Raw genomic sequence first — 26,423 nt, 5'->3', positions numbered from 1 at the left:
ACATTCTATGGGCCACGGCAGCATCTGTCGTCATTCAAGACTCCGACATCGATCGGAATGTGACTTCTTTCTGGTTCAAATACTTCTATCCTGTCCCGACTCCAAACTCATGTAGTCAGCACCACCCACCCACCCATCACAACGGCAATATGCGACACCACGCCTGGCCAATTATCTAATGAGCTCGGTCTTATATAACCAGCGTGAATGATGAGCCAGTCAGCCATGCTGAGGAGATGCACCTTCTGCCCATACACACATTCCTTTATTACCCTGACAGCCTAAGAGGGTGAACAGCTGTCCACACATAGACAGTCAGACCCAACTGTAATCTTTTCCTATAGGCCTATGACATTTCCATCTGCAACACTGGTCCACTCGACCAGATAAGCAATGGACACACAGGGACCGGGAAGTTTTAACTAGCCCATTGGCTGTTGTGTCTTTTCTTTTCTCTCAATTTCTGTTTTTTTCCTTCTTCAAATTTAAAAAATAAATAAACTACTTTTGCAGTGGGTATAGGACCATATATTAATCTACTGGATGGCAGCAATCAGCTCCATACTCTGTTTTATTCACCTGTGTGAATCCTCTCGTTCCTAATCGGGTCTTACAAAATAAAGGCAAAATGGAACCCAACTGTGCAGAAGCACAAAATGGAATCCAAATGACAGGGAAAAGCTCTTCATTATCACTACCTAGCTCTGCCAGGCAGTGAGTGAGGCTGTGTCTCACCAGGCTCCGTCCTGCTGGGGGGGGGAGATTGGTGTTGTAGCAGCGCCATCTTGTGCCACAAACCTGTCATAACATTCTGACGGTTACAAAATGGTGCATGGCTTGCTTTCGCTATGATTGGTGGAGAGGATACTACTGTATGCGTTGTAACTGTAGTGAGACGTTGCGTTTGGTTTGCGGGGGGGTAAGCAGAGTGAGAGATTGTTCTTCCACAGACAAGAAGCTCTAGTCGGGATGACTCAATAACACAGTGGTCGAGTCAAAAACAATCTAAATGGTTTAATAACATGTATAAAAAGAAACAAACACACAAAAAGCAGACCAGTTGGGACACATTCCATGTAATAACTCCTGTATTGTATCTGTACATCAGTCATCCTACAGAAGAAAAAAAAGACAGACAAGAGGGGAGAAGAGAGTTGACCCTATACTATTGCAGACTGTTGCTTCCCTCTTCTCTTGGTTTGTTTCTGTTACTCATCCAAAAAATAAAAAAAAAAAAAATGGTGAAAATGAGAACGTGTGAATCTGCTATGCTGCAGCAGTTCCTAGTCAGAACTCTCATCTAAAACTTGTGACATCATCAGGTCACATACATCAGTCTTTGACAGGAGGGAGATAATCCAGGTAACCATAGCAGCCAGCACAGAGAGAGGACAGAGAGACAGCCGGTGGGGAAAGTCACAGCCTGAGCAATAGAAGGCTGTGATGTCATAATGAGTCTTTTGGGGTTGTGGTGGGGTGATACCATAATGACAGTCTTGAGTGATATCACAAAGAGTCTTGATTTTAGGAGAGTGTAAAAACAGGCCCGAAATTTAGGTGCCTGTCCTTCCCCCTCCAGAACCACTGGGGGCGATGATGATTATGGTGCTGGCTCAGTCCAGTCCCCCGATATCATGCTGCTTGTAGGACTGTGAAACCAGGCTCCCTGTAGGAAAGACACCAAGAATATCACACAGAATAGAGAACCCCATGAATAGAATACTCACATGGTTGCCATGGCACCACGAGGAAGCATAGGTAGAGAGCTTCTACACATTTCTAAAATATGTTGTTTCAAGTATTTTTTTTTTTATACCAACTTTCTGTTTCCTATGACTTCTTTGAGTGTTTCTAAGCTGTAATATCTGGTGGTTTTGACCCATGGAGTTGCTCGACTAATGGCGAGTCAGTTTGTTTGGCTTGGCTAGGCATTTGAAGGACGCATCAGCACCAGCTTTTTCCACCCGCCCTGGTTGCATGACTGATGTGGACAGCGGCGCGAGGGGTTGAGAGAGGCCCGCCTGATAGGGGACTGTTTCCTGACTACTGCCGAGGTGCAGTGCTCTTTCCCGGTGCTAATAGCTGCCGAAGCATCACCCAGTACTTCAGTAGCGGACTGTCCAGCCTACCTACAGACGAGGGGGGGGGGAAGAAAAAAAGGAACGAGGTGTCTGATGAAGAGCTGTCTAAGTAACTGACCGACGATGCCCTCTCTGTGCCGTCGATGCTCCCTCGGCTACTGCACAGCCGTTCTGAACAACATCAGAACACCTGAAGCTGTGGAAGACCGTTGCCCAAGACCATCCAGATCTCTGCATTTGTTTTGTTCATTGAGATTGTCTTTGTAATGAAAAGCGCTATATAAAATAAATATATTATAGCTCACAACATACCTTCTTGTCTGAGAAACAGTCAGAGATGATGTCCTTGAACAGATTAAAATGTTGCCCATTTGACCTTCTTCCCAGGTCCAGAAATTATAGTGCGTCAAGATGAATTTCAAACGTTTCCCAGAGCAGACAGTATGGTCGGTCAACGTGAACTAAACACTGAATTCAATACAGAGGCATTTCAGGTATATCATGGCTCTTAGCATAATGAGTTTCTCAACAATGCAACTTGGAGTGGTGGGCAGTGCATTAGAAAGTAAAATGGGATTCAAAATAAGAAATTCCTTCACTTTGCAACAGCAAAAGTTAGCATTGAAACAATAAAGCAACTTGAAAAAGAGATGCTTTTTAGATGTGTATTGGAAAATAAAATGTGATTCAAAAGAAGAAATTCCCTCACTCTCCAACAGGGGCGGCAGGTAGCCTAGTGGTTAGGGCTTTGGGCCAGGAACCGAAAGGTTGCTGGATCGAATCCCAGAGCTGACAAGGTAAAAATATGTAATTCTGCCCATGAACAAGGCAGTTAACCCACTGTTTCCCTATAGGCCGTCATTGTAAATAAGAATTTGTTCTTAACTGACTTGCCTAGATAAATAAAAGGTTAAATCAAATTTAAAAAGTCAATTTTGCTTTTTAAACCGCAGATGCATAGCCTGGTGGGTCGTTCCATGTCATTTCAGAAAATCATGACACCCACCATCTCAGATTGTTATGAAAATTGCTTCTGTAGTTAGAAACAGATAAGATTAGAATTCCTGCAACCTTATTTTGTTGAAATATAGTTTGATCTGAGAAATTAAGCTAATTGATTGCACCCAAATTGGCCATTTTTATTTATAGCATTCATAAAATATAGTACCTTACATCTGATTTGGACCAAACTTTTTTCTAACAATAGCTAGGTTTCTATCCAATTGACGACATATTTTCATGCAAATATTCTAGAATATAGAAAATATGCGCATTTTCCCACCAGTGATGCGTTTCCACTAAACAGACTTGTTGCAGAAAAAGCAGTGCGCGATGATGTAGTGCACACAAAAATGTACTTTTCCGCTTAAGCTTTCATGTACCGAATAAAAATATAAAGTTCACCGTTTCTCCATCGCATTTTCAACTCTACCAATAGTTTTGTCACAAAAACTGTTGGGTTAAATAGCAAATGTGCCAACTCTGGTCTCGGCCAATGCGCTCTAGCATTACATACATCACCAAGGCAAAGAAACGCAACGTGTATAGTGGAGCTGAAGAGTCGGCAGTTTATGGACAAGGTATGGCAGCAACCAAAGAACACATACTTTGGTTCTGTTTATCTGGCCACTGTTTCAAATGCTAAAGTTTTAGCATTTGTGGTACAAATCCAATGTAAGTCAATGGTACCTATATTAGCATTTCATTCCCAAATATATAAGTAACAGTTTTGAGTTACAAAATCCATTTTTAGATACTTCAGAATGATTTAAACATGAAGCGTAAAAATGCTAATATATATTCCGTTGACTAAACAGTTAGCGTTTGAAAAACTGGCCAACAAAAGCAATACATGGGTTGCTTTCATACCTTGTAAAAAGACTGCTTACAGGCTAAGGAAGCCCATGTCACTTTGTAATTTGGGTGAACTATTCATTAAACATTGGGGGGGAAATCGTAGGAACAGCACCATATAGTGGTCAGAATCTGATAATATCTGGATGTAGGAGGGGACATAAACCTAACAACTTCAATTAGTAATTTCTATGAACAGAGGGGGGAAAAAAAAACTATGACCAAATTTACTGGGAATACATTGCATAAGATGAAGAAACAATACTCTGAGCCGCAGCTCCATACTACTTGTCAGACACAGAAAACTGATACTATATACTCGTCGTTGTGGTGGGATTGGAGTGGGGGGGGGGGGGGGGGGTTTGGGTGGCTTTTGACCAACCCTTTGGATTTCTCATGTCTGACTCATTGTTAGTAAAACTTTTGGTCCAAATCAGATGTTACGTAATATAGTTATTGAATATTATATGAATCCTATAAACTGTGGCCAATTTGGATGCAATCAATTAGCTTAATTTCTCAGATTTCGATATTATATTTCAAAATAATGTTGCAAAAACACTAATCAAATCTGTTTCTAACATGACCAATTATTTCAAGGCAATCAGATGGTGTGCTTCAAAATGGTGGAACAGCCCTGGTGTCAAGGTCATGATGGACAGCAATGCATTAGGTGTTTAACCAATAAAAAACGAGTAGACCTTCGAGCACAGCCTATGGCGGCTCAGTTTTGCTCCTCTCTCAGTGTCTTGCATTGTGGTCCGGCTGGATGATTTGACAGTTGTTAAAAACAAAGCACAGCAAACATCACCAATCTTTGAGCAGACAACTTGATTCCACAAATATACACAACAAACACAGAGACACACAACCAACATAGACACACAAGCCCTGGTGAGAGCGAGGCAGGAGCGGAGCAGGAGGGTCAAAGGGCAAGCAGCAAGTAGACAAACCAGCCGCAGATCAGGAGAGAGCCAGCTAGCCGGCCGGCGGTCATGTTGGAAACCAAACAAACCCAATAACCAGAATCGAAACTAACCCCCCTCGCCTCACAAAAGGGGAGAATCTCTCTTGATGGGATTTTGTGGTTATTAATCTGGCCCAGAATCAGTTCCCAATCAGTAGTTAGAGGCGGGTTGTGAGGCTGTGGTGTGCAGGGGTTGACGGTCTGGGGGGCGGTTTGGGGATCAGTTGGGAGGGGGGGGAGCAGAGGGCTGGTGAAGCGTCGTAGCTAGCAGGATTAGCATGGCTCCTCATGGTGGCTTCATATCATATTGCATCCTTACCTGCTGCAGTCAGGCCCCCCTCCGCTCTGCCCTTCATCCCTCCTCCTCCTCCTCCTCCTGCTCCTCCTCCCGCTACCGCTCCGTCAGGGTAGACCCTGTCCCCCCTGTAGGGTTTGGGCCTGAAGGGAAAGTCTTTCTCTTTACCTTTGGAGCCTTTTGGCCGCCTGCCGTCTTCTTCTTGGACTTGCTGTCTCCCTTTACCCCCAGTAAGGGGTGCACCTCTACGATAGTGGGAGAATACACAGGTCAGGGTACTAGTTCATGATTAAAAAGCAAAAGTATTCATATTGTGTGTGTGTGTGTTACTCTCACCATCACTAGGCACCCCCTGTAGTTCGATGGTGGTGGTACGAGCCTTCTTTTTGGGCGGAACTCCCTCTGAGGACGGCTGGCGCTTCTTGTCCCCGCTCCCTGTGTGGGCTGAACCATCTTCTACAGGGGTGGTTTGGCCGGCTGCATCCGGAGGGGGACCAAATGGATTCTCCTCAGGGTCTTCTACCTCTGGAGCGATGGGCAGGTAGAGCAGGGCCTTGAAGTCCTCCAGCTCCTCATCACTAACACAGGGGGGAGATCAGAGACCACAATCCATATTCATCATTGTATTACTATTAGACTTCTATTCAATTGCAATGCCTATTTAAAGCTGTAAGGCTGTCACCATTGAAACACCTGTCTACCTTCATCGAACACACTTACCTGCTGCAGAATGCTACGATGGGGTCAACAGAGGTCACATCCACCTCCTCATCCTCCGCAGCGTCAGCACCTGACACACACACACACACACAAATCAGGCCCTGACTAGTCGCAATGCAAGGGTGTGCGTGTGTGTGCCTGTGTGTGTGCGCGCGCACATCTACCTGTCTGTTCAGGTTCACTCTTATCCTCATCCTCTATGTCAAACTCAGACTCTCTCTCCTCGTATTCCACGTTCTCATCCAGCTCCTTGAAGTCTGGGGCGAACGCACTCCAGTTTTCCTGAACACAAAAACACATAGCGTTGAGTTAACTAACCCACTCCATCAGATTCACTTGCAAAGGCAGAGGAATCACTCTCTGAAATCAAAACCTAGGTAGCCAAGTCGCAGAAAGAGACCAGTCCAGCACCCAGACCAGTTCCGGGGTGTAGAACTCAGGTCCAACCTGTATTGTGTGTCACTCACCACTTGGTTCTGAGCCCAGATGGACACCACGCCGCTGGATATGGAGGCGATGATTGGCCGCACAGGGTGCCACTGCAGAGAGGTCAGGGTTCATAGGTCAGGACAAAGTCCATCAGCACCATGAGTTACTGTCAATTCTGTGTATCTCCAGTACAGACAATTCAAAACAGAGGCAGCACATCCTCCAGAAACGAGGCAAAAAAAGAGAGAATAACTCAAGAAAATTATCTAGTGAGAAGAAGAGGACTAGAAAAATAAAGGTTTTGGGTGGTTCCTTACAGCCACGTCCAGCAGTAGTTCTCCTCTGGTTCCATGGAGGATCTTCACCAAGTTGCCAATGCTCTTCTCCCAGATGTACAGAGCATGCTGCCGGGCTGAACCAGCCACAATGTACTCCCCATCCCCAGAGAAACAACACCGCTTCCAGGGAGTCCTACAGAGAGAAGGGAAGGAGTGACAAGCGGGGAGGGAGAGAAGGAAAGAGATGTATCAAAGTGAGCATGTGTGTGGTTTGTATGCACCGCGAAGGCGTGTGTGTGTGTTCACCTGTTGACCAGGTCCTGTAGTTTCTGCATGGGCTCTGGCTCCCCGTCTCTCCCACAGGTGAGAATCTCCCTCCCATCATACACCCTGATGATTCTGTCTGCTGTGTTGATGAGGAAACAACTGGAGAGGAAGAGAGCGGATCACGATCAGTCCTTTGACGGAACTATGAAATATTCTCGTAAGAGGCACACAACTACCTTCTAAGTACCAGAATGATTTCCCACACAAACACAGTCCCATTGCCTTTCAGCATTCACCAACACACACTGATTGGTTTCGTCTCAGTCCTCTCACCTGCCCTTGCGCGCAAACTCTATGGACTTGATGGCTGTGGTGTTACTGGTCCCTGTCGTCACCCGAAACGATGCCACCAGATCCTGTGTGTCCGTGTTCAGCACCAGAATCTGCAGGATCACATCAGTGAGAACAATAAGCTCACACACACAACCTATAAAGTGCTAAATTGAAAAAGAATATGGCAAAATGTCTGATCCACAAATAAATAAACCCAGGCCCCAGTGACCTCTGACCTTTCCCTTGGCATTGCCAGTGTAGATGTACTCCCCCCGCCGGTCGAAGGCCGCCACCACATTCAGGTCAGAGTCGTCGTCCACGGGCAGAACCACGTGTTTAGAGTCGGACAGGGTCAGCAGCACCGGAGCTGACTTCATAGGACACACTAGGACTTTGTCACTGAAACACAGGACAGGTTGGGATTTACATATTGTTCCATACCGTTATTCCCTTATCCAGTATTAGATAAACTACCACTTCACAGACCTTTGGGTGTGTAAGGGTTGAGGTTAGGAGTAACAAAAAATGAGGAATCATAAGAGGCCTGAGGTGTAGGCTGAGCTAAGGTCAAAGTATAGATATATATTCCCAGCTGGGTGGAGTCGGTGGTACTAACTGTAGTTTAATGGATGGGGTTAGGAGTTATGAGTTAGAAAGGACAAGACTAGGCTGAGGTATAAGATGAGTTAGATATATATATATATATATATATATAACTCACAGATCTCTGGGGTGGTACTGCAGTTTGAGGATGGGCGAGGGAAAGCGGAACCTCTGGTCACAGTCTCCCGTAAGGACGTCCCATAGCGACACTATGTTATCTGTAGAGGCACTCACCAGCTTGTGACCATCTCGACTCCAACTGCAGAGGCACAAGGTTAAGGTTCAGGACAGTTAAGATTCAGAACCACACTTAAAAACAATTCAGAACCGCAGTCAAAACACCTTTTGACAAGGTCTCCAGGACCAAATTATGGGTTTATGAGTAAATAAATCAAGAACAATCTAGCATCTATAAATGTAAGCATAGTTTGCTGATTCTGAAAAGTGTTTGTGCTCCAGTGTTGGGGTTCATTCCATTTGCAATCAATTCATAAGGTAAACCAAATTGCAATTCCAATTCTTCCTAAATGAAAAGTATTGAAGATAAATGGAATTTCAGTGTACTTCCCGAATTGACTGCAATTGAAATGGAATTGACACCAACCCTGGTGGTTTCCCTTTCTCGTGACCGTGGTTTGCTTTCTCACCACAGTGAGCAGACTGGATGAATGTGAGCGCTGATGATCTTGGCAATGCCCCGTGTCAGGAAGTCCCAGATGACGATGCGTCCGTCGTTGCAGCCCACCGCCAGAAGCGTGCCCCAGCGGTTAAAGGTGCATGTGAGAGCCATACTGATACAGTCCAGAGTGCCATCGGCTTCCTGTCAATGAGATCACAACTATATGTGAAGACACTCACATAGACACGGATGTATTAATCAATGTTCTATTCTAAGGACTTGGGTGAGCATTTAGGCATAACCATCCACTGTCTGCGTGGGAGAGGGGTGTGTGAGAGAGATGTGTTGACAAGTATGAAAGTATGAAAAAAGTACGAAAACGTATGCACTCACTACAGGAAGTCGCTCTAGATAAGAGCGTCTGCTAAATTAACAAAATGTAAATGACAAGTAACATGTAGAACAAGATTGGAATGGCTTACCTCTGGATAGTTCTGCCCGAACGACTCTATAGAAAAATAACAAATCATGTGGTTAGGTCTCTAGTACATATAGACTGACTTAGGTCATATAACAGCTGGAAGAGCACACAATCCAGACTAGCTAACGTTACTGACTGTTTACATCCTCTGTGGCCAAACGACAGTGCCATACATACGAAGATCGTTCATTGGCTAATGTAATGGCTAACGTCTAATAGTAGTAGTTGCCTGCTATTTTGCGGTGTGATTTCACCTTGTAGTTAAAAGGTAAGATTAACACTCTGGAAATATATAGATTGTATTTATCACTAACGTTACATATACTCAGACTGCTTTGTATAGCGTTTAGCGTTCGTTAATTAGCATGCTAGTGCTGCCAAGATACGATATCCTCCTTTACGTGAAGTCCTGCACCCAAAGAATTATCGAATAATTCTAAATGATCCTTACCGAGCAACTCTAAATTCATCGCTGACCAATTCTGAGACCACGAATATCTAAATAAACAGTATTCAAGTCGATTTATCCAAAACACAGACGTTTAGCTAGGTAGCTCTGTTGCTAACAAGAGAGTGACTGGCGCCTAGCTATCGAAGGACCCCAAACAAAGTGACGCTGAAACTGCCCAAATAAAAATCTATACGGATTTCATTCATTTTATCGTATGTTCAAAGTAAACAATTTGCAATTATGTTTTTGATGTTTGTATGATTTCAGATACTTATTCAAAATCAGAATATATGAACGTGTACGTTATTTAATTCATAACGTCCTCCATCCAGGCCGACACAGTTGCGCTTGTGTCAATGTTTTAGCAGGCAACTGCACTACGCACAGGACTCTAAAATCCTACCACCCGTGAACATCCGGGTCTTTCCCAATGTAACCAATCACAAAATACACGGAAAAACAGGGCGGGGTTTCAGGTTATAGAAATTAAGTTATTCCATATAAAATACATATTTTCAACCTACAATGAAAACATAAATGGCACGAAAACTACATAAGAAATCATATCTAGTCCACCAAAAGTCCACCTCTAAATACTAGAAAGTCAATACCCCGGCAGCTGCCAGTCACTAAAATTACCCTCACAGACAGAAGGGGAACCCCAGAGATGTCACAGGGGGCTATAAATTTGAAGCAGCCATTTACACATTTTCTCACCACCAAATATGGTAGTGAGAGGAAGTCATGTCGCGAGTAGTGGAGAGGATGAAACTAGGTGAAACTGGGCCGACATTCTGCATCTAGGAAAGAAAAGTAGGAAAGGAAAGGAAGAAGGAAATTAAGTTAGGAAAAGGAGTTAGGAAAGGAAGAAAGGAGCTAGGAAAGGGAAGGAGGAGAGGAATGGGAGCTAGGAAATGAGAATGGGAATCTATGAAAGAAGAGGAGGAAAGACAAGGAAGCTAGCAAAGGAAGTTAGAAAAGGACGAAAAGAAAGAAGGCAAGGAAAGGAGGAAAATAAATGGAGCTAGGAAAACAGGAAAAGAAAGGGAGCGAGGAAAGGAGGAAAGGAATCAAGGAAAGAAAAGGAGTTCACATGTATGTGGTAGGGATTAACACGGACAGTAGAGAGGAAAGGAAAGGAAGCTAGGAAAGGAAACTAGGAAAGGAAAGGGGGCAAGGAAAGGAGGAAAGGAATCTAGGAAAGAAAATAAATTCACGTGTATGTGGTAGAGATTAACCACTGCCAGTAGATAGTATTGGTTTTAGTGACGGGCTAGTTTTAGTCACAGGCTATTCTGCGAGGCTGCAGCTGGATGCATCTCAAAAAAGTACTCCCGATCGTTCCATGCAGCAAAAACTTGAGTAAATGCCTACTGCGTCAACCAATTGGATTTCTAGGTCGCTTCTTTATTGCTTGTTGGGGCGTGTTGCTGGGAGCATAGAACTTTATAACTAGACAGTAAAGTCACTGTGCTTTGAAACAGACATCATATTTATTCATTTATATTTCTATATCACGTGTTGTGCTGGAACATTGGCCTTGCGCAGTAGCTAGAACAGTTATGCAACTGTCTTGTTCTTGCACCGGGAGAACGAACCGTACCCAACAAGAAAACTTCGACTGTTTGATTCACATTTTGAGAGACCACCGGTGGAATTAAACGATCCTGTCAACGGTAGTGACATAAGAGACACATCCTTGACAACACATTACAGGTAAGCGATGGAGATTATTACTTATCAGAATGTAGGTCTTTCTTCTTCCATGCACATGTATTATACTTACATAAGGTACATAAACTGACCTGATTCTGAGGCTGTGCATTGGCAAATCGTGACCTTATTCTGAGATAATTGGATTTACAATTCACAACCCTCATTGGTTTGAATGGTGTGAGCATATATATATATATATATATATATTTTATGAATTGGGGTGTTTAGAGTATACTACTATGTAGGTAGAGACCATTGTACAGGACAAGGCTGTCAGTAACTAAAATTGGAAAAGATGCGTATAGAACATAATAATTCCATGTTATCAAAAACAAAGTTGTCTGACCATTGGTACGGTATAACATTTGTATGTAGGTGTGTCTGTCAGAGCTTTCTGAACAATTTGTGTGCAGTTATGCAATGTATATTATGTTGATGATGCTTGTGGTCTAACATTTCTGATGTTACGGTGACCAAATCACCTACATTGTGTCATAAATGTGCCTGCCACAAGCTGTACTATCTGAGTGTGACATAACTTTATTCAAAAGTTGAGAAACTAAGGGTATTGTCTTTTTTTGCAAGTTGATAAAAAAATATAATGGCAATATTTATTTCTATTGCTTTCGTGCATTATTATATTTTTCTGATTTGTCCGCAAATTGCTTTAGATGAGATCATTATTTTCTTGTTAGAAAAACGCAAATAATGAGTTTTAATAAATCAAACTAATTGGAAGACGAGAGATTTGAAGCAGTGCTTTGCTTGGTTTAGGCTAGTTGAACTGTGTTAGTCCCATTTGACTCTCAGCTCTATACATCATATAGTCTGTAACAGAAATACATAATCAATTTTATACTTTTTTTGTACATTGTTTCTAACAAAAATTGTGTAATATTAATATTATGCTTCTAACTTCCAGTGTATTTAATAATCAGTTCTCTGCTAAATCCTTTTAGAGTCTTTAACTCTTTCCATTTAAAAAAAAGTGACCCATTCCCTAAAGTACATACTGTGCTTCTAAACATTATTTCCTGTCTTTTTTTCCAGGCCCTGTTTTTGAACATGACCAAGAACTCCATCCACTGGTTCCGTAAGGGACTGCGTCTCCACGACAACCCGGCCCTGCTGGAGGCTGTGCGTGATTCAGACACGGTGCGCTGTGTCTACTTCCTAGACCCCTGGTTCGCTGGCTCCTCCAACCTGGGGGTCAACCGGTGGAGGTGAGGAACAACAACCATATCTATTCACCCATCAACCAACCAGTCAATACCATTCTATTGTCCCAGTAGATTTAAATGAATTGTCCATTCTCGGAATGCTTATGTGTTATTACCATAATACAACTCAATGGTTATTACAGTGTTGTTACAGTGTTATTACAGAGTGGGTGAGGTAGGTTGGGTTGGACTCTGTTCCATTTGAATTCAAGAAGTGAATTGAAAGTCCGATTCAAGATTTTGTACAAATCTTTATTGAAAATCAATGACACTGAATTGGCCCAGACCCAGCTGTTCTAGTGGTTATAGTTTTGTGGTGCTTCTCAGAACAGCACCCGTCACACAGTTGCCAATATCTGGCCTTGCTAAAGAGGACGGTAGTATGGAGTGATCAGATGTGCCAGCGGAAAGCCTGGATCCTGACATCATCATGTTGTTGTTTGGGCCCAGCAGAGTAAGGATTGCAGCAGTAGGCCTATATTGTAATTATGTCTGCTTTCAAGATACAAATAGTGACTTCTGTATGTAGCTATTATGGTACGTTCTGAAAGTTTGTGGATCCTATGTTTGAGTCTTCTTTTGGGTATCTACTAGGCTATTCCCTTTTAAACATTGGTTGATGGCGAGCATGTGAAATAGTGCAGTGGCGCTTATTCCGTGGTCCTTTTAACTTAGACCAGGAATACTAATGGAATGAATAGCAGGCAAAGGCAACAGCTTCTCTTTTCTAGTGACAGTTAAGAGAGCATTAATAGTGTAATATAAATATTTCCCTCCAAGTACGTACCGTTGCCTCGGCCAGACAAATGTTCTTTTCACTTTCTGTACAATTTAATAAATCCTCTCTGGGGCATTCTTTCTGGCATCTTTCAAAAACTAGAGAGCGTAGAGCCAAGGCCTGTAAAATGGCGTCGTTCAGGCAGGGAGCCGGTTTAGTGTGCCTAAAGAGAGTTACATTTCCCGAGTCAGTGGTTGCTATTGGGATGACCTACTTTCCAGCAGGTGGCAGCCGTGGCAGAGCGGCCTAGCTTGATCTCTTAACTGCTCAAGCAGCAGGAGGTGGTAGTGGCCCTCAGATCCGCAGCTGGATTAGCCACCTTTTTCAACTGTAACACCTATACTTTCTTTGTTATTTGATCTGGAGAATTGCTAGTGTGAAGCAACAGACAGATAGCAGGCCTATCAGCTTATCTGGTCTCGCTCCACAGGCAGTGTGTGTGTTTATCGTTGTCTTCAAAAGGTGTTCAGGTGTTGACTCAAACACCAGACAAACACACCATCTATCTCCTGCTGCTCTTCTCTCAGGGGCCTGTTCTTACGCTTCGCAGAAGGATCACAGCATTTTCTGATGACTACGTTCAGTCAGCCATTCAGTCACCTGGGATACTATGCTGTGATGCCGCTAACTCAACCATGGCACAGTTTCATGCCAGATATTACATATGCAACAGTGAGGACGGAGTCTGTGCCCCAATGACATGATTCACTGCATAAACGCCGTAAAGGGTGTCATAAATGCGAAAAGGCAAATGTGAGCTTCAGAAAGTTTGTGTGAAATACTAGTTGTTGAAACCTGCATCGTTATACATGCGGTGATGTAACAATTATAACATGATCATTGCGTCACCATCATAACATAAATGATCAAATCAAATCAACTTGATTTCTATAGCCCTTCTTACATCAGCTGATATCTCAAAGTGCTGTACAGAAACCCAGCCTAAAACCCCAAACAGCAAGCAATGCAGGTATAGAAGCACGGTGGCTAGGAAAAACTCCCTAGAAAGGCCAGAACCTAGGAAGAAACGTAGAGAGGAACCAGGCTATGAGGGGTGGCCAGTCCTCTTCTGACTGTGCCGGGTGGAGATTATAACAGAGCATGGCCAAGATGTTCAAATGTTCATAGATGACCAGCAGGGTCAAATAATAGTAAATGATGGACATGTGGTCAAAGGGCGTCGGTCTGCTTCTTGGAAAGCGATTCAGAGTTGATGTATTTATATCCTGATCCAACAAACATGTTCTTGTTCATTTACTTATAATGTATTATTTAGTGGGACTTATGAGGGTTTTATTCAATCAAACATGGTGTCAGGTCTAAGTAGTAAACATGAGTCTCTTCACGCTCTGAGAATGCCCCGGAAGCAGTGTCCTCTCCAGCATGGCCATGTAGTGACGGTCGTCGCCCCTCTCCTGTGTTTCAGGTTCCTGCTGCAGTGTCTGGAAGATCTAGACTCAAGCCTTCGGAAGCTCAACTCCCGTCTGTTTGTGATCCGAGGTCAGCCGGCCAACATCTTCCCCCGACTCTTTAAGGTGAGACAACGTTTCCCCTCCCCCTCTCCCCAGCCTCCCTCACCCCCAGGGACAGCAAATATTGACCACACCGTATCACTGTTTGCTGACCATTTCAAAGCCGATCAGTACATATTGTTTTAACCCCAGTGTGTGTCTGCTGTGTCCTGTCCTCTCAGGACTGGAACATCTCCCAGCTGACGTTTGAGTGTGACTCTGAGCCGTTCGGTAAGGAGCGGGATGCAGCCATTAAGAAACTGGCCACAGAGGCTGGAGTGGAGGTCGTGAGCAGGATCTCACACACTCTCTACGACCTGGACAAGTGAGTGGGACACCCGGATGACATCACTTAGAGGTTTGGACAGAGCCCTAACTGAAAACCCTCTCATCTCTGTAGGATCATAGAGCTGAACGGGGGTCATCCTCCTCTCACCTTCAAGCATTTCCAGACATTGGTGGACTCCATGCCGCCCCCCGATGCCCCAGTAGAGGCTCTGTCCCGGGCCAGCATGGGTCGATGTGTCACCCCTGTCTCAGACAACCACAGGGACAAGTACGGAGTACCCCTATTGGAGGAGCTGGGTAAGACACCTTTTCGATTGGAATGGGTGTCCATACTTGCTTCATGGAGTTGAACATTAAATTGTTTTAGCAATTCTTTCAAGTCTGTCCATAATGATTCTTAGGAGCGGAAAAAACTAGTTTTGGAGATAATTTACCTGAAGTGTCTAAATATGCTCTGTGTTTCTCTCCCCAGGCTTTGATACAGAGGGCTTAGCTCCAGCCGTGTGGCCCGGAGGAGAGAGTGAAGCTCTCACCAGGATAGAGAGACAACTGGGACCTGACCTCTCCACTGTACGTAACCACACACACACACACACACACACACACACACACACACACACACACACACACACACACACACACACACACACAGACTCATTAGTAATTATGTTTTATATCATAGATGTGAATTTTTTTTAACGGTGAGAGAGTGTTGCAGATTTTCCTGTCCAATTATATCATAGATGTATCATATATTAAACCTCCACCTTTCTCTCTCTCCAGGCGTGGCAGGTGAATTTTGAGAGTACCAGGAAGACCGCCAGCCCCCTGCTGCCCAGTCCTCTAGGTCTCAGCCCCTACCTCCGCTTTGGATGTCTATCCTGTCGACTTTTCTACAGCAAACTGGCAGAGCTCTACAAGAAGGTACAGTACCTCACACACATAACTACACCTACTAAATACTATCACACACACATCCATCCCTACCTAACACCAACACACACGTATCCCTACCTAACACCAACACACACATCCATCCCTACCTAACACCAACACACATCCATCCCTACCTAACACCAACACACACGTATCCCTACCTAACACCAACACACACGTCCATCCCTACCTAACACCAACACACACGTATCCCTACCTAACACCAACACACATCCATCCCTACCTAACACCAACACACACGTATCCCTACCTAACACCAACACACACGTATCCCTACCTAACACCAACACACACGTATCCCTACCTAACACCAACACACATCCATCCCTACCTAACACCAACACACACGTATCCCTACCTAACACCAACACACACGTATCCCTACCTAACACCAACACACACGTATCCCTACCTAACACCAACACACACGTATCCCTACCTAACACCAACACACACGTATCCCTACCTAACACCAACACACACGTATCCCTACCTAACACCAACACACATCCATCCCTACCTAACACCAACACACATCCATCCCTACCTAACACCAACACACACGTATCCCTACCTAACACCAACACACATCCATCCCTACCTAACACCAACACACACGTATCCCTACCTAACACCAACACACATCCATCCCTACCTAACACCAACACACACGTATCCCTACCGTACACCAACACACATCCATCCCTACCTAACACCAACACACACGTATCCCTACCTAACACCAACACACACGTATCCCTACCTAACACCAACACACACGTATCCCTACCTAACACCAACACACACGTATCCCTACCTAACACCAACACACACGTATCCCTACCTAACACCAACACACACGTATCCCTACCTAACACCAACACACACGTATCCCTACCTAACACCAACACACACGTATCCCTACCTAACACCAACACACACGTATCCCTACCTAACACCAACACACACGTATCCCTACCTAACACCAACACACATCCATCCCTACCTAACACCAACACACACGTATCCCTACCTAACACCAACACACATCCATCCCTACCTAACACCAACACACACGTATCCCTACCTAACACCAACACACACGTATCCCTACCTAACACCAACACACATCCATCCCTACCTAACACCAACACACACGTATCCCTACCTAACACCAACACACACGTATCCCTACCTAACACCAACACACATCGTATCCCTACCTAACACCAACACACACGTATCCCTACCTAACACCAACACACACGTATCCCTACCTAACACCAACACACACGTATCCCTACCGTACACCAACACACATCCATCCGTCCCTACCAAACACCAACACACACACATCCATCCCTACCTAACACCAACACACACCTATCCCTACCTAACACCAACACACATCCGTATCCCTACCTAACACCAACACACACCGTATCCCTACCTAACACCAACACACACGTCATCCCTACCTAACACCAACACACATCCATCCCTACCTAACACCAACACACACCTATCCCTACCTAACACCAACACACACCTATCCCTACCTAACACCAACACACATCCATCCCTACCTAACACCAACACACACGTCATCCCTACCTAACACCAACACACACTCCATCCCTACCTAACACCAACACACACGTCCATCCCTACCTAACACCAACACACACTCATCCCTACCGTACACCAACACACATCCATCCTCCTACCAAACACCAACACACACACATCCATCCCTACCAAACACCAACACACATCCATCCATCCATCCGTCCCTACCAAACACCAACACACATCCATCCGTCCCTACCAAACACCAACACACATCCGTCCCTACCGAACACCAACACACATCCGTCCCTACCGAACACCAACACACATCCATCCCTACCTAACACCAACACACATCCATCCCTACCTAACACCAACACACATCCATCCCTACCTAACACCAACACACATCCATCCCTACCTAACTATCACATAAGATTGCCCCTATTTTCCTCACGATTACATTCTCCTCTCTCTTCTCCCTTTAGGTGAAGACGAACGGCAGTCCCCCCATATCTCTCTACGACAAGCTGCTGTGGCGTGAGTTCTTCTACACGGCCGCCACTAACAACCCCCGCTTCGACAAAATGGATGGGAACCCCATCTGTATCCGCATCCCCTGGGACCGCAACGCCGAGGCGCTGGCCAAGTGGGCCGAAGCCAAGACGGGCTTCCCCTGGATCGACGCCATCATGACTCAGCTGAGGCAGGAGGGCTGGATCCACCACTTGGCCAGACACGCCGTGGCCTGCTTTCTGACCAGAGGAGACCTGTGGATCAGCTGGGAGGAGGGCATGAAGGTAGACAAAGATGGAGGGTGGTGTGGAGGGAGGGAGGGGTGGAGGAGAAGAGGGCTGGGAAGAGGGGAGGGAGGGGGGAAGAATCAGAAGAGATGCATATTATGTGTGAATGACTGTGTTGTTGTTCTGTATGTGTCTGTCAGGTGTTTGAGGAGCTGCTGCTGGATGCAGACTGGAGTGTGAACGCAGGCAGCTGGTTGTGTCACTCCTGCAGTTCCTTCTTCCAGCAGTTCTTCCACTGCTACTGCCCCGTGGGCTTCGGACGAAAAATAGATCCTAAAGGAGACTTCATTAGGTTAGTATAGCTACATGCACGTACACACAAACACCCACACACACATGACGCACACACACAAGTATCTTCTTTATCAAGTCATGCATTAGCAAGGCTGTTCTGTCTGACTACGTCTGTATGTTATGCTGAATCAACTCCTCTGGCAGTTGTGACGAAGTGCTGAGATTTAATTTCTCCCTCTGCTTGCAGACGCTACTTACCTGTCCTGAAAGACATGCCAGACAAGTACATCTACGACCCTTGGAACGCCCCCATAGAGGTGCAGCGGGCGGCCAAATGTGTGGTCGGGGTGGACTACCCCAAACCCATGGTGAACCATGCAGAGGCCAGCCGACTCAACATAGAGAGGATGAGACAAATGTACCAGCAGCTGTCCAAATACAGAGGACTCAGTAAGTATTTTTCTCCCTCCCTCGCTTTGTATTGAACTCTCTCTCGCTTTTCTTTTTCACTCTCTTCCTATCACCTGCCCGCTCTCTTTTTCTCTCGCTCTCTCTCTTTCTTTCTGTCTGTCTGTCTCTATCGCTGTCTTTCTCACACTTGATAATTCATTATAACTTGTGTCTCTCTCCCAATAGGCTTACTAGCAGCTGTGCCAACCAGTCCCATTGAGGATCTGAATGTGGTGGCATCGCCCTCTACTGGTAGAAAACACAGTGGGCTCAATGGCCATCATGGTGAGCAAGGCTCGTTTGCCGAAACCTCCTTAGATACCATTCATACATTATCCCAAATAATATCACCCTACGACTGCAAAGTGAGCACACTCCAACCCGCACTTCACCTGTCCTCTACCCTCCCCTCTCCCTCTCTTCTCCTCTCTCCAGGCCGTAGTAGAGTAAATGTGAACGGTGAGGAGCTGCCGGGACTCAGTGGCGTGAGGCCACGACCTGGACCAACATACACTCAGAGTAAGTCTAGACACAGTATTTCATATCTGTCTGGACACAGACTGGTCACAACAGTCACTTGCAGTGTTATGTAGAGGAGGACATTCTTATGGGTCTATTTCTGTTTGCCTCTTGGTCACTGCAGGCTGTGGAATGGCGCACACAGAGCAGGCAGGATCGTCCAATCAGCAACTCTGTCGGACAGGATGTGCCCATGAGTTCGCTGTGCCTCACTATCCAGGTCATCTGGCACGGGGCGGGGCTGGGAAGAGGGGGCGGGAGTCGGAACAGGAAGTGGGCAGCGACTTTCCGGCCCCTGCCTTCAAGGTGCAGCGACACCACCAACATGTAAGTCAGGGGTCAATATGTGTGTTTACATTCTGTTTTCTAAAGTCTATGTTATGTACCTGGGGGGGGATGTCACAAAGCATGATCGATAAGTTATTAAATAGTCTGAAATATTCATATTTCTGAGTTCATAAATATAGACTTTTAGGAGCATAGTAAAATAGACTCCACATGATCAGTTCATCAGAGCTCTTGCTTTGTGATACTATAAACCCCTCTGGTATTTACATATGACTGTATAAACATGGTAAATCGACGTCATAATATTTTACAACGTTTTCTTTGTTCTGTGTTTGTGTTTCAGAAGAGTACGGGTCGACAGGATGAGAGGATGGCTGTGTCTTCATAAGCTGCTGCCGTCATAGATAGATCTTATTTATCATATATACTGTACATAGATGTTTAAAGACAGATTTTTATTTTTTGTATAAAAAGAGAAAACTCTCTTTGTTCCCGTATGCGATGTCACACGAAAGTCCCTGAGACGTCTTAGTTTTAAGAGGTGCAATCTCAAAGATGAACTATTTCAATTAGGCAAAAGGGTCAATTCAGTTTGGGTTTATCGTAATCTGATCTTGAGAGCTTATTATGACCCTAAATACCCCACCTGGGTTGAATATGAGATACAGTCTATAATATGTTAGGATGTCATTTATGTAAATATGTCAGTTAGACTGTGGACTGTACATTTTCCCATACTGTGCCTTACTGTATGTGTGTGACACATAGCCATATATCCTGAAGACAAACCATTTCACTGGAGACCTGATATTCTGGACTACCCATGACCTTTAGGGTTTACCTTTGACCTCTAACCCTGAGGATCACAGCAAGCTGATTGGTCAAATCAAATCACCTGCTCTGTGTAGGGAAAGTATATGTAATAGCCTCAGCAGTTCATCCTGTGTTGTTCTTCCACCATGGTTCTTATTTTTTCTAAAATGGAGGGTGAAGAATGTTATTCTGGGTAGAGGATGTGAACTGCCTGGACGGAAGATCAGTGTTACTGCTGGTGGTGAACAAGTGGCCTATTGTATTAGACACACAGTAGTAATGTTCCATCTACCATTGCCTCTGCTGGGGACACTGCCATTGGGAGTTCTTCCCAGATTCACTAGCTTATGAAAGATGCATTACCATGACATTGCTTTAATACTGTCTTCCATAGTGTAATGCACTAACTGTAAGTCACTCTGGATAAGAGCGTCTGCTAAATGACCAAAATGTCAAATGTAAATGTAATGTCAACTTTCTCAAATGTCATATCATCATCAGTGGCCAGCAAGTAGAAAGTCAATCTTCAGTTTCAAAAACTAGCAGGAAGTCAAATCTATTTTATGTTGGCTGGTATCATGTAGGTTATGTTTTCATAAATCTGCCGCTTTTTATACAGATTGTTTTTTGTTTTCCCTCTGGGGCTGTACATTACTGGTTTAAAAAAAATACATGTTTTTATTAGCTTTAAATTTCATATATACATTTTTAAATAACTTAATTGATATAGTATATGTACCTCTTTCTGTTCTTGGCTACGTAAACAATTATATTTCAACTGAAATTAAATAGTTGAAACACTGACATTTTAATGTGTGATTCCTTGTCCAATTTCATTTCTGTTCATGAATTTGTTACATTTCATTAGGCTAATTATTTCATCAGAGATATTTGGTAATAATTCGTGAACGTTAGTACAATAAGTTAGCTGGGGCCCTCTTCTGCCTCTGTGTTGAACCTGTTTGGAATAGGTTGCCTTTTAGCAAGACCATGTTGGTTCCAGACTGACTCCAAGGATGTGAGCAGGAAATCTACAACATTTGACTGGTTTATCAGCAGTTTATTTAAATACACTTGACAAAAGTTAACACTTACAAGTACTTTATCTTTTTGGTACATGGAGAAGTTTCAAAGTACGCCATTGCAGAGCAGACAAAAGAACGTCAAGAGAGGATTCAATATCTTGTCTGGCTGGTTGCCAGTAAGGCCTAGATTCAATACAGAAGATTACAGCACGACTGGCATTCAAACGGTAATTTCCGATTGATACGACATGCAGCGTTTAACACGGAAACCTCGAAGGTGCTTAACAGTAAACAGGTGATCGGATTGACTCTAGCACTTAGGTTTAGCAGTAGAATAGTCCACCTGTTGTGTTGTCCATAGTGATATGTAATGCAGTAACAGTTTGGTACAGAGGCTAATAATAGAGGGCTCCATATTGATCCAAACACTCAGACACTTGAGGATCAGCAACACTCAAGAGCCCTTCAACATGGCAACATAGACATTACACAAACAGAGTGTCGCCATCGAAGAAATGCTGTCCCAATGGACTTCCAATTTAGTACCGTTGCCAACTATTCCTTTGGTTTCATCACTTAATGCCTGGGTGCACCCCAGGCCTCATTTAGACTAACAGTTTAAAAACCTTTCGCAACGAAAAACATTTACTCCAAAATGGAAAACGTTTAACAAAAAGTGTTGGGCAAATTCAAGTAGGTCCCTCACCATTTCAATGCATTTGCTCACTAGTGAGTACACCCCTGGTAGCATTGACTTGAGTCTACAAGGTACAGCCCAAATTGTGAATGAGACAGAGGCACAATGTCAAACTTCCCACGAGACTTTATTATTATGTTGGAAAGTACAAGCATGCCAGACAGTCATATCAGCATTCTCTACCAGCAACAGCCCAAGTCACGGCAGAACACAGAAACAAACCCAAACTGTTGCATTGAAATGTTGAGTTTCCATAGAAATGTTATAAAAAAAGGACCAAAGACAGACAGTAGAGAAACTAGTCCATCAATAAATAGACTTTATTTTCTGTAAAATGTATGACGTCTCCATTTCATATATGCATCTACTGAATAACCATGATTAAAGTGATCATATCGTTTTGCCACAACATCAACCTAAACAGGGCCATTGGCTCGCAGAACAACAACACCTCCAACTCTGGTTTTGGAAATGCTATCAAACGCTTTTCAGAAGACCCAAAAAGCTATCTTCACATGGTTCACTGTAGCATTTCGAAACAGAACATTAGTTTGGGTTTGCGGTCACAAAAAAAAGCTCATACAAAAATTCCAGCACATTATAAACCACAAACCAGGCTTTAAATGGTGGAAGAGAAGAACCCAACCTAGCATGCCTGTTTATCTCTCTCCCTCCTTATATAACTGCTTTACATTGTCTTAAGGCTTCGGGGGACCGTGTAGGTTTGGATGAAGACCCCCTGTACACACTGCTCAGTGAAATGGTGTTGGGGGGGGAATAGAGGGTAAGGGGGAGCAGAGAGGGACATTTGTGACCGCTGGCCTGAATAAATAGTAATCTCCCTCTTCAACACTAACAAAAACATAGGAAAAGAATTTGACAAAAAAAAAAAAATGTAAATAAAAGAAAAACAGGGAAAGAAGGGGGAGGCTACAGAAGGCACTACTGAACATGTTTCCCCAGGTACAACTTAGTGAATGATGTACAAACGAAGAAAAACCCGAACAAAATAAATCCACTTTGAAAACATGGCGACTAGCTTCAACTCATCACTTCCTCTTATGGCTCAGTCGGTGGGGGCGATGCATCGTGTTGCGTGTCCATCATCGTCTCGTCCTCACTCTGCCTTGTCCTTTGTCTTGGCTCTGAACGGAACTTTGCCAGCTACCGTGGAACCCACTGATGACACACCCCCGGCGACCGATGACACGCCCTCGGCGACCCCTTTCACCAGGCCGACGCTCATTGAGGGGACTGAAGTTACTGCTGATTTAGTGTACTCCAGACTCTTCCCGCCGAGCCAGGCAACTCCTCCTACCGTGGCGCCCACCACAGTTTTACTGGCACGGAACAGGCCACCCCCAACCCGCCAGATCATGCCCGGCTGGGCCACGGGGTGCTCCTTACCTGCATCCTTCCCCTCATCTATGAGAGAGAGAGAGAGGGAGAGAGATGGGTTTTAGAACAGACGCAAAACAATTTTAGAAAGACATAACAGATAGCGAAAGACCAGAGAGAGAGGACCACACATCATGTTTGTGAAACAGACCATCAGCAGAGAGAGAAAACAGCTTGTGCTTGGATATAGACCTACACACAATGAATCCTATCATTAAACAATAGTGAGGCATGTCAATACACTGACATATTCTACTTAGTAACCACATTTCCATCCAGTTATGTGAGTAAAGGCATACCTTAGAGAAGTCACAACATCTGTGATGGAACAGGACATTTTGGTACGACATAATAACCATCATCTCGACGTAAACAGTCACAAGATGACATGGCGTGTGGTCGTCCCACTACAACGCGGGGAAACCATGCAGTTTAAATGGTATGGTACGAGAATGATCATCCAGAGTAAGCACATTTGCTATTTAACGCAACAGTTGTGACGAACTGTTGGTAGAGTTGGCCAGGCGATGGAAACATTCCATTTTTTATTAGGTACATGAAACCTTGAAATCAATGTGAAAAACTGCTAGTGTGCATATCGTTGTTGTTGAAGGATTCTTACTCTCTGATGAAAAATAAAAGGGCCAAATAGAAAACCATATCGCAAGCGATGATTGGCATTTCTAAACGTTAAACAAACAGCTTCGGGATTGTAGTACGTGAGGTCTTCGGGAACGAAGCTAATGACTGAAAACTGTTGGGAGAAGGTAGAACGCCACCTTGAGTTTGAGAGCTACAACCTTACCCGATCACAAACAAACATATTCCCTTAATACCTCGCTACAGTTTCTTAAAATAGCAACACAACCCTTTACCCTGAATTGCACCTTATCCCCAGATTGTTCAAGTGTCCCTTGACAAACTGGCCTTTAAAATATGCCCACCAAGAGAGATGGCTACAGCGCAGAGAGATATTGTTCAACGCAGTGGGCACTAATGATGTGTTATTTACCTGCTGTGGGCTGGCTTTCAGTAAGCTCAGGTTCTTCTTCCACGAGACAACCTTCAGGCTGGGGCTCTGGGGTGGCGTTCACGTTCTTACAGAGCAAAAACAATATAGATTAGGCTAGAATACATTCAATTTCATAGTCAAGTTCATACAAGTAGCATATCTTGCAAATTGTTAAGCCACCAACACTATAAGCCTGTTGGAAAAGTCAAAACAGTATAATCTAACACATTTAGAAATGTATTTCTAAATAGAAAGATCGGTGCAAATTCTGAGCAGCCATGAAAACAGTGCTCAACGGCATAAGTTGGTTAAATAACGGCATATTATTAGTAAGGTTATACTCTGGGATTTCTTGCACAAAACGTTCAATTTGACGGAGTCCGTCAAGCACAAACAAAATCCAACAACCACTGGTTTTGAATGTTCAAAGTTCTTACTCTTGTTGCAAAAACCATACGACAATCATTGTTTCGTGTTGATTTAAAACGGCCTTTTGTTAAATCAACCAAAAATCACAAAAAGATGACAAAGCTATGGTGACTGGCTTTTAAAGGAGTCTTAAAAAGTCACCCTGTTGTGAAAGCTCCAATTAGCTGGTTACATAGGCTGCACAGGGAAAAACACTCATGAAATGATAACGCGAGCGAAATTTAACACACAAGGTCAAACATTTGAGCTATAGATTAAGTTCAATATTTTACATGTTCCTTAACCTACGGTTTGCTTGAAAGGAAGCACAATGCATCACTCAGTCCGGATCTAATCAATTCCGTTTATTTCGTTCGTGCGCAATTGTTTTATCATACCCCAAATGATATGCAGTAGCCCATCACTTTAGTTATCGTAAGCACATACATAAATCGATACAAAAAGGCCAGACATATCCTCACCTTCACCATGTTTCCAGTAATTTCTGATGTCCGCTTGTAGAAGGGACTGCTACGCACCTGAGACGAATAATTGGTGCGCTCGTTTGTTTCCTGAAAATATTATTGCAATTTTCAGCCTGTGCCTTTTTGACTTTTGTTCAAACTCCTGTATTCAAAGCGATACTTTGATAGCGTGTTGTCCTGTATTTTAACCCACGTAAAAATCGTACTTTCGCGGTTTCAAACTTTCCTTAAGAAAATATAGGATGTATCTTGTTGGTTCTGCCGACGTGGCGCCTCAACTACTGCACTCGTTTTCTCCGGATCTTGCGTCACCTCAAACAGGCTCCAGCTCTCTCTATTTTATTCATGAGTGCTACATGTCTTATGTGTTCTACAGGGCAGACGGACTACATCTTTTTTCAGGATTCACTTAAAGAGAACATGTTATGTAATGCTGCCGAATTTTGAGTGGCCCTTTGGACTATAGCGGTCAAAAAGATCGTGACGTAGGATTAATTCACAAGGATCAGTACATCTTTTATCTTTTGGTAACACATTCATTCACCCAAATAACACAAAAGATTAGTTATTTATAAGGTTTATTTATGAAGTATTTGTCCATGTTAAAGATATACCAAAAACATGTTACACCATACCAACATCATAAGAGTGAGTGTTGGTTGCCATGCCAATGGCGATAAGGTTGTTCTGAATAGACAGACAGCTGCACTACTGCCAGCCCAGAGAAAAACATCTCTCCACTGCTGAATGGTCTGTGACGGAAGTGAGTCACATGCCATATAGGCTGTATTGAAGAAAACTGTGGCTCTTCCAATAATAGATGTGAGGACTGCCTGTCACACCTGCAGCCTACTTCTCCATGTCACGTCCTAGA

The 26,423-nt window shown here is 44.0% G+C and overlaps 3 protein-coding genes across 3 annotated transcripts; 1 reads left to right on the top strand and 2 right to left on the bottom strand.

Annotated features, from left to right (window-relative positions):
- Window positions 1-994: 994 nt before the first annotated feature.
- On the bottom strand, window positions 995-9,660 carry LOC106565113 (retinoblastoma binding protein 5). Its single transcript, XM_045691502.1, is given in 15 exon segments — window positions 995-1,666; window positions 5,222-5,383; window positions 5,386-5,442; window positions 5,534-5,775; window positions 5,918-5,987; window positions 6,082-6,199; window positions 6,385-6,456; window positions 6,664-6,817; window positions 6,931-7,050; window positions 7,225-7,334; window positions 7,461-7,623; window positions 7,946-8,086; window positions 8,475-8,647; window positions 8,929-8,954; window positions 9,379-9,660. Coding segments are annotated over 15 exon segments (1,680 nt in total). The 5' UTR covers window positions 9,398-9,660; the 3' UTR covers window positions 995-1,613.
- Window positions 9,661-10,249: 589 nt separating this feature from the next.
- Window positions 10,250-21,328, top strand: LOC106565112 (cryptochrome-1). The gene is made up of 14 exons (XM_014131850.2): window positions 10,250-11,094; window positions 12,145-12,317; window positions 14,519-14,627; window positions 14,786-14,928; window positions 15,004-15,188; window positions 15,364-15,461; window positions 15,675-15,815; window positions 17,906-18,217; window positions 18,361-18,512; window positions 18,702-18,904; window positions 19,091-19,189; window positions 19,340-19,423; window positions 19,548-19,750; window positions 20,055-21,328. The coding sequence occupies exons 2-14, from the start codon at window positions 12,160-12,162 to the stop codon at window positions 20,097-20,099; spliced, it is 1,932 nt and encodes a 643-aa protein (XP_013987325.1). The 5' UTR covers window positions 10,250-11,094; window positions 12,145-12,159; the 3' UTR covers window positions 20,100-21,328.
- A 1,026-nt stretch (window positions 21,329-22,354) lies between these two features.
- On the bottom strand, window positions 22,355-25,924 carry LOC106565114 (transmembrane protein 263). The gene is made up of 3 exons (XM_014131854.2): window positions 25,547-25,924; window positions 24,657-24,741; window positions 22,355-23,671 (listed from the first exon to the last, which is right to left on the bottom strand). Exons 1-3 carry the CDS (start codon window positions 25,553-25,555, stop codon window positions 23,364-23,366), a joined length of 402 nt encoding a protein of 133 aa, XP_013987329.2. The 5' UTR covers window positions 25,556-25,924; the 3' UTR covers window positions 22,355-23,363.
- Between the last annotated feature and the right edge of the window lie 499 nt (window positions 25,925-26,423).

The sequence above is a fragment of the Salmo salar genome, chromosome ssa12 (assembly GCF_905237065.1).
Source record: "Salmo salar chromosome ssa12, Ssal_v3.1, whole genome shotgun sequence".
NCBI lineage: Eukaryota > Metazoa > Chordata > Actinopteri > Salmoniformes > Salmonidae > Salmo > Salmo salar.
The sequence above is the reverse complement of the archived record's forward strand: the minus strand, read 5'-3'. Positions and strand labels throughout refer to the sequence as shown.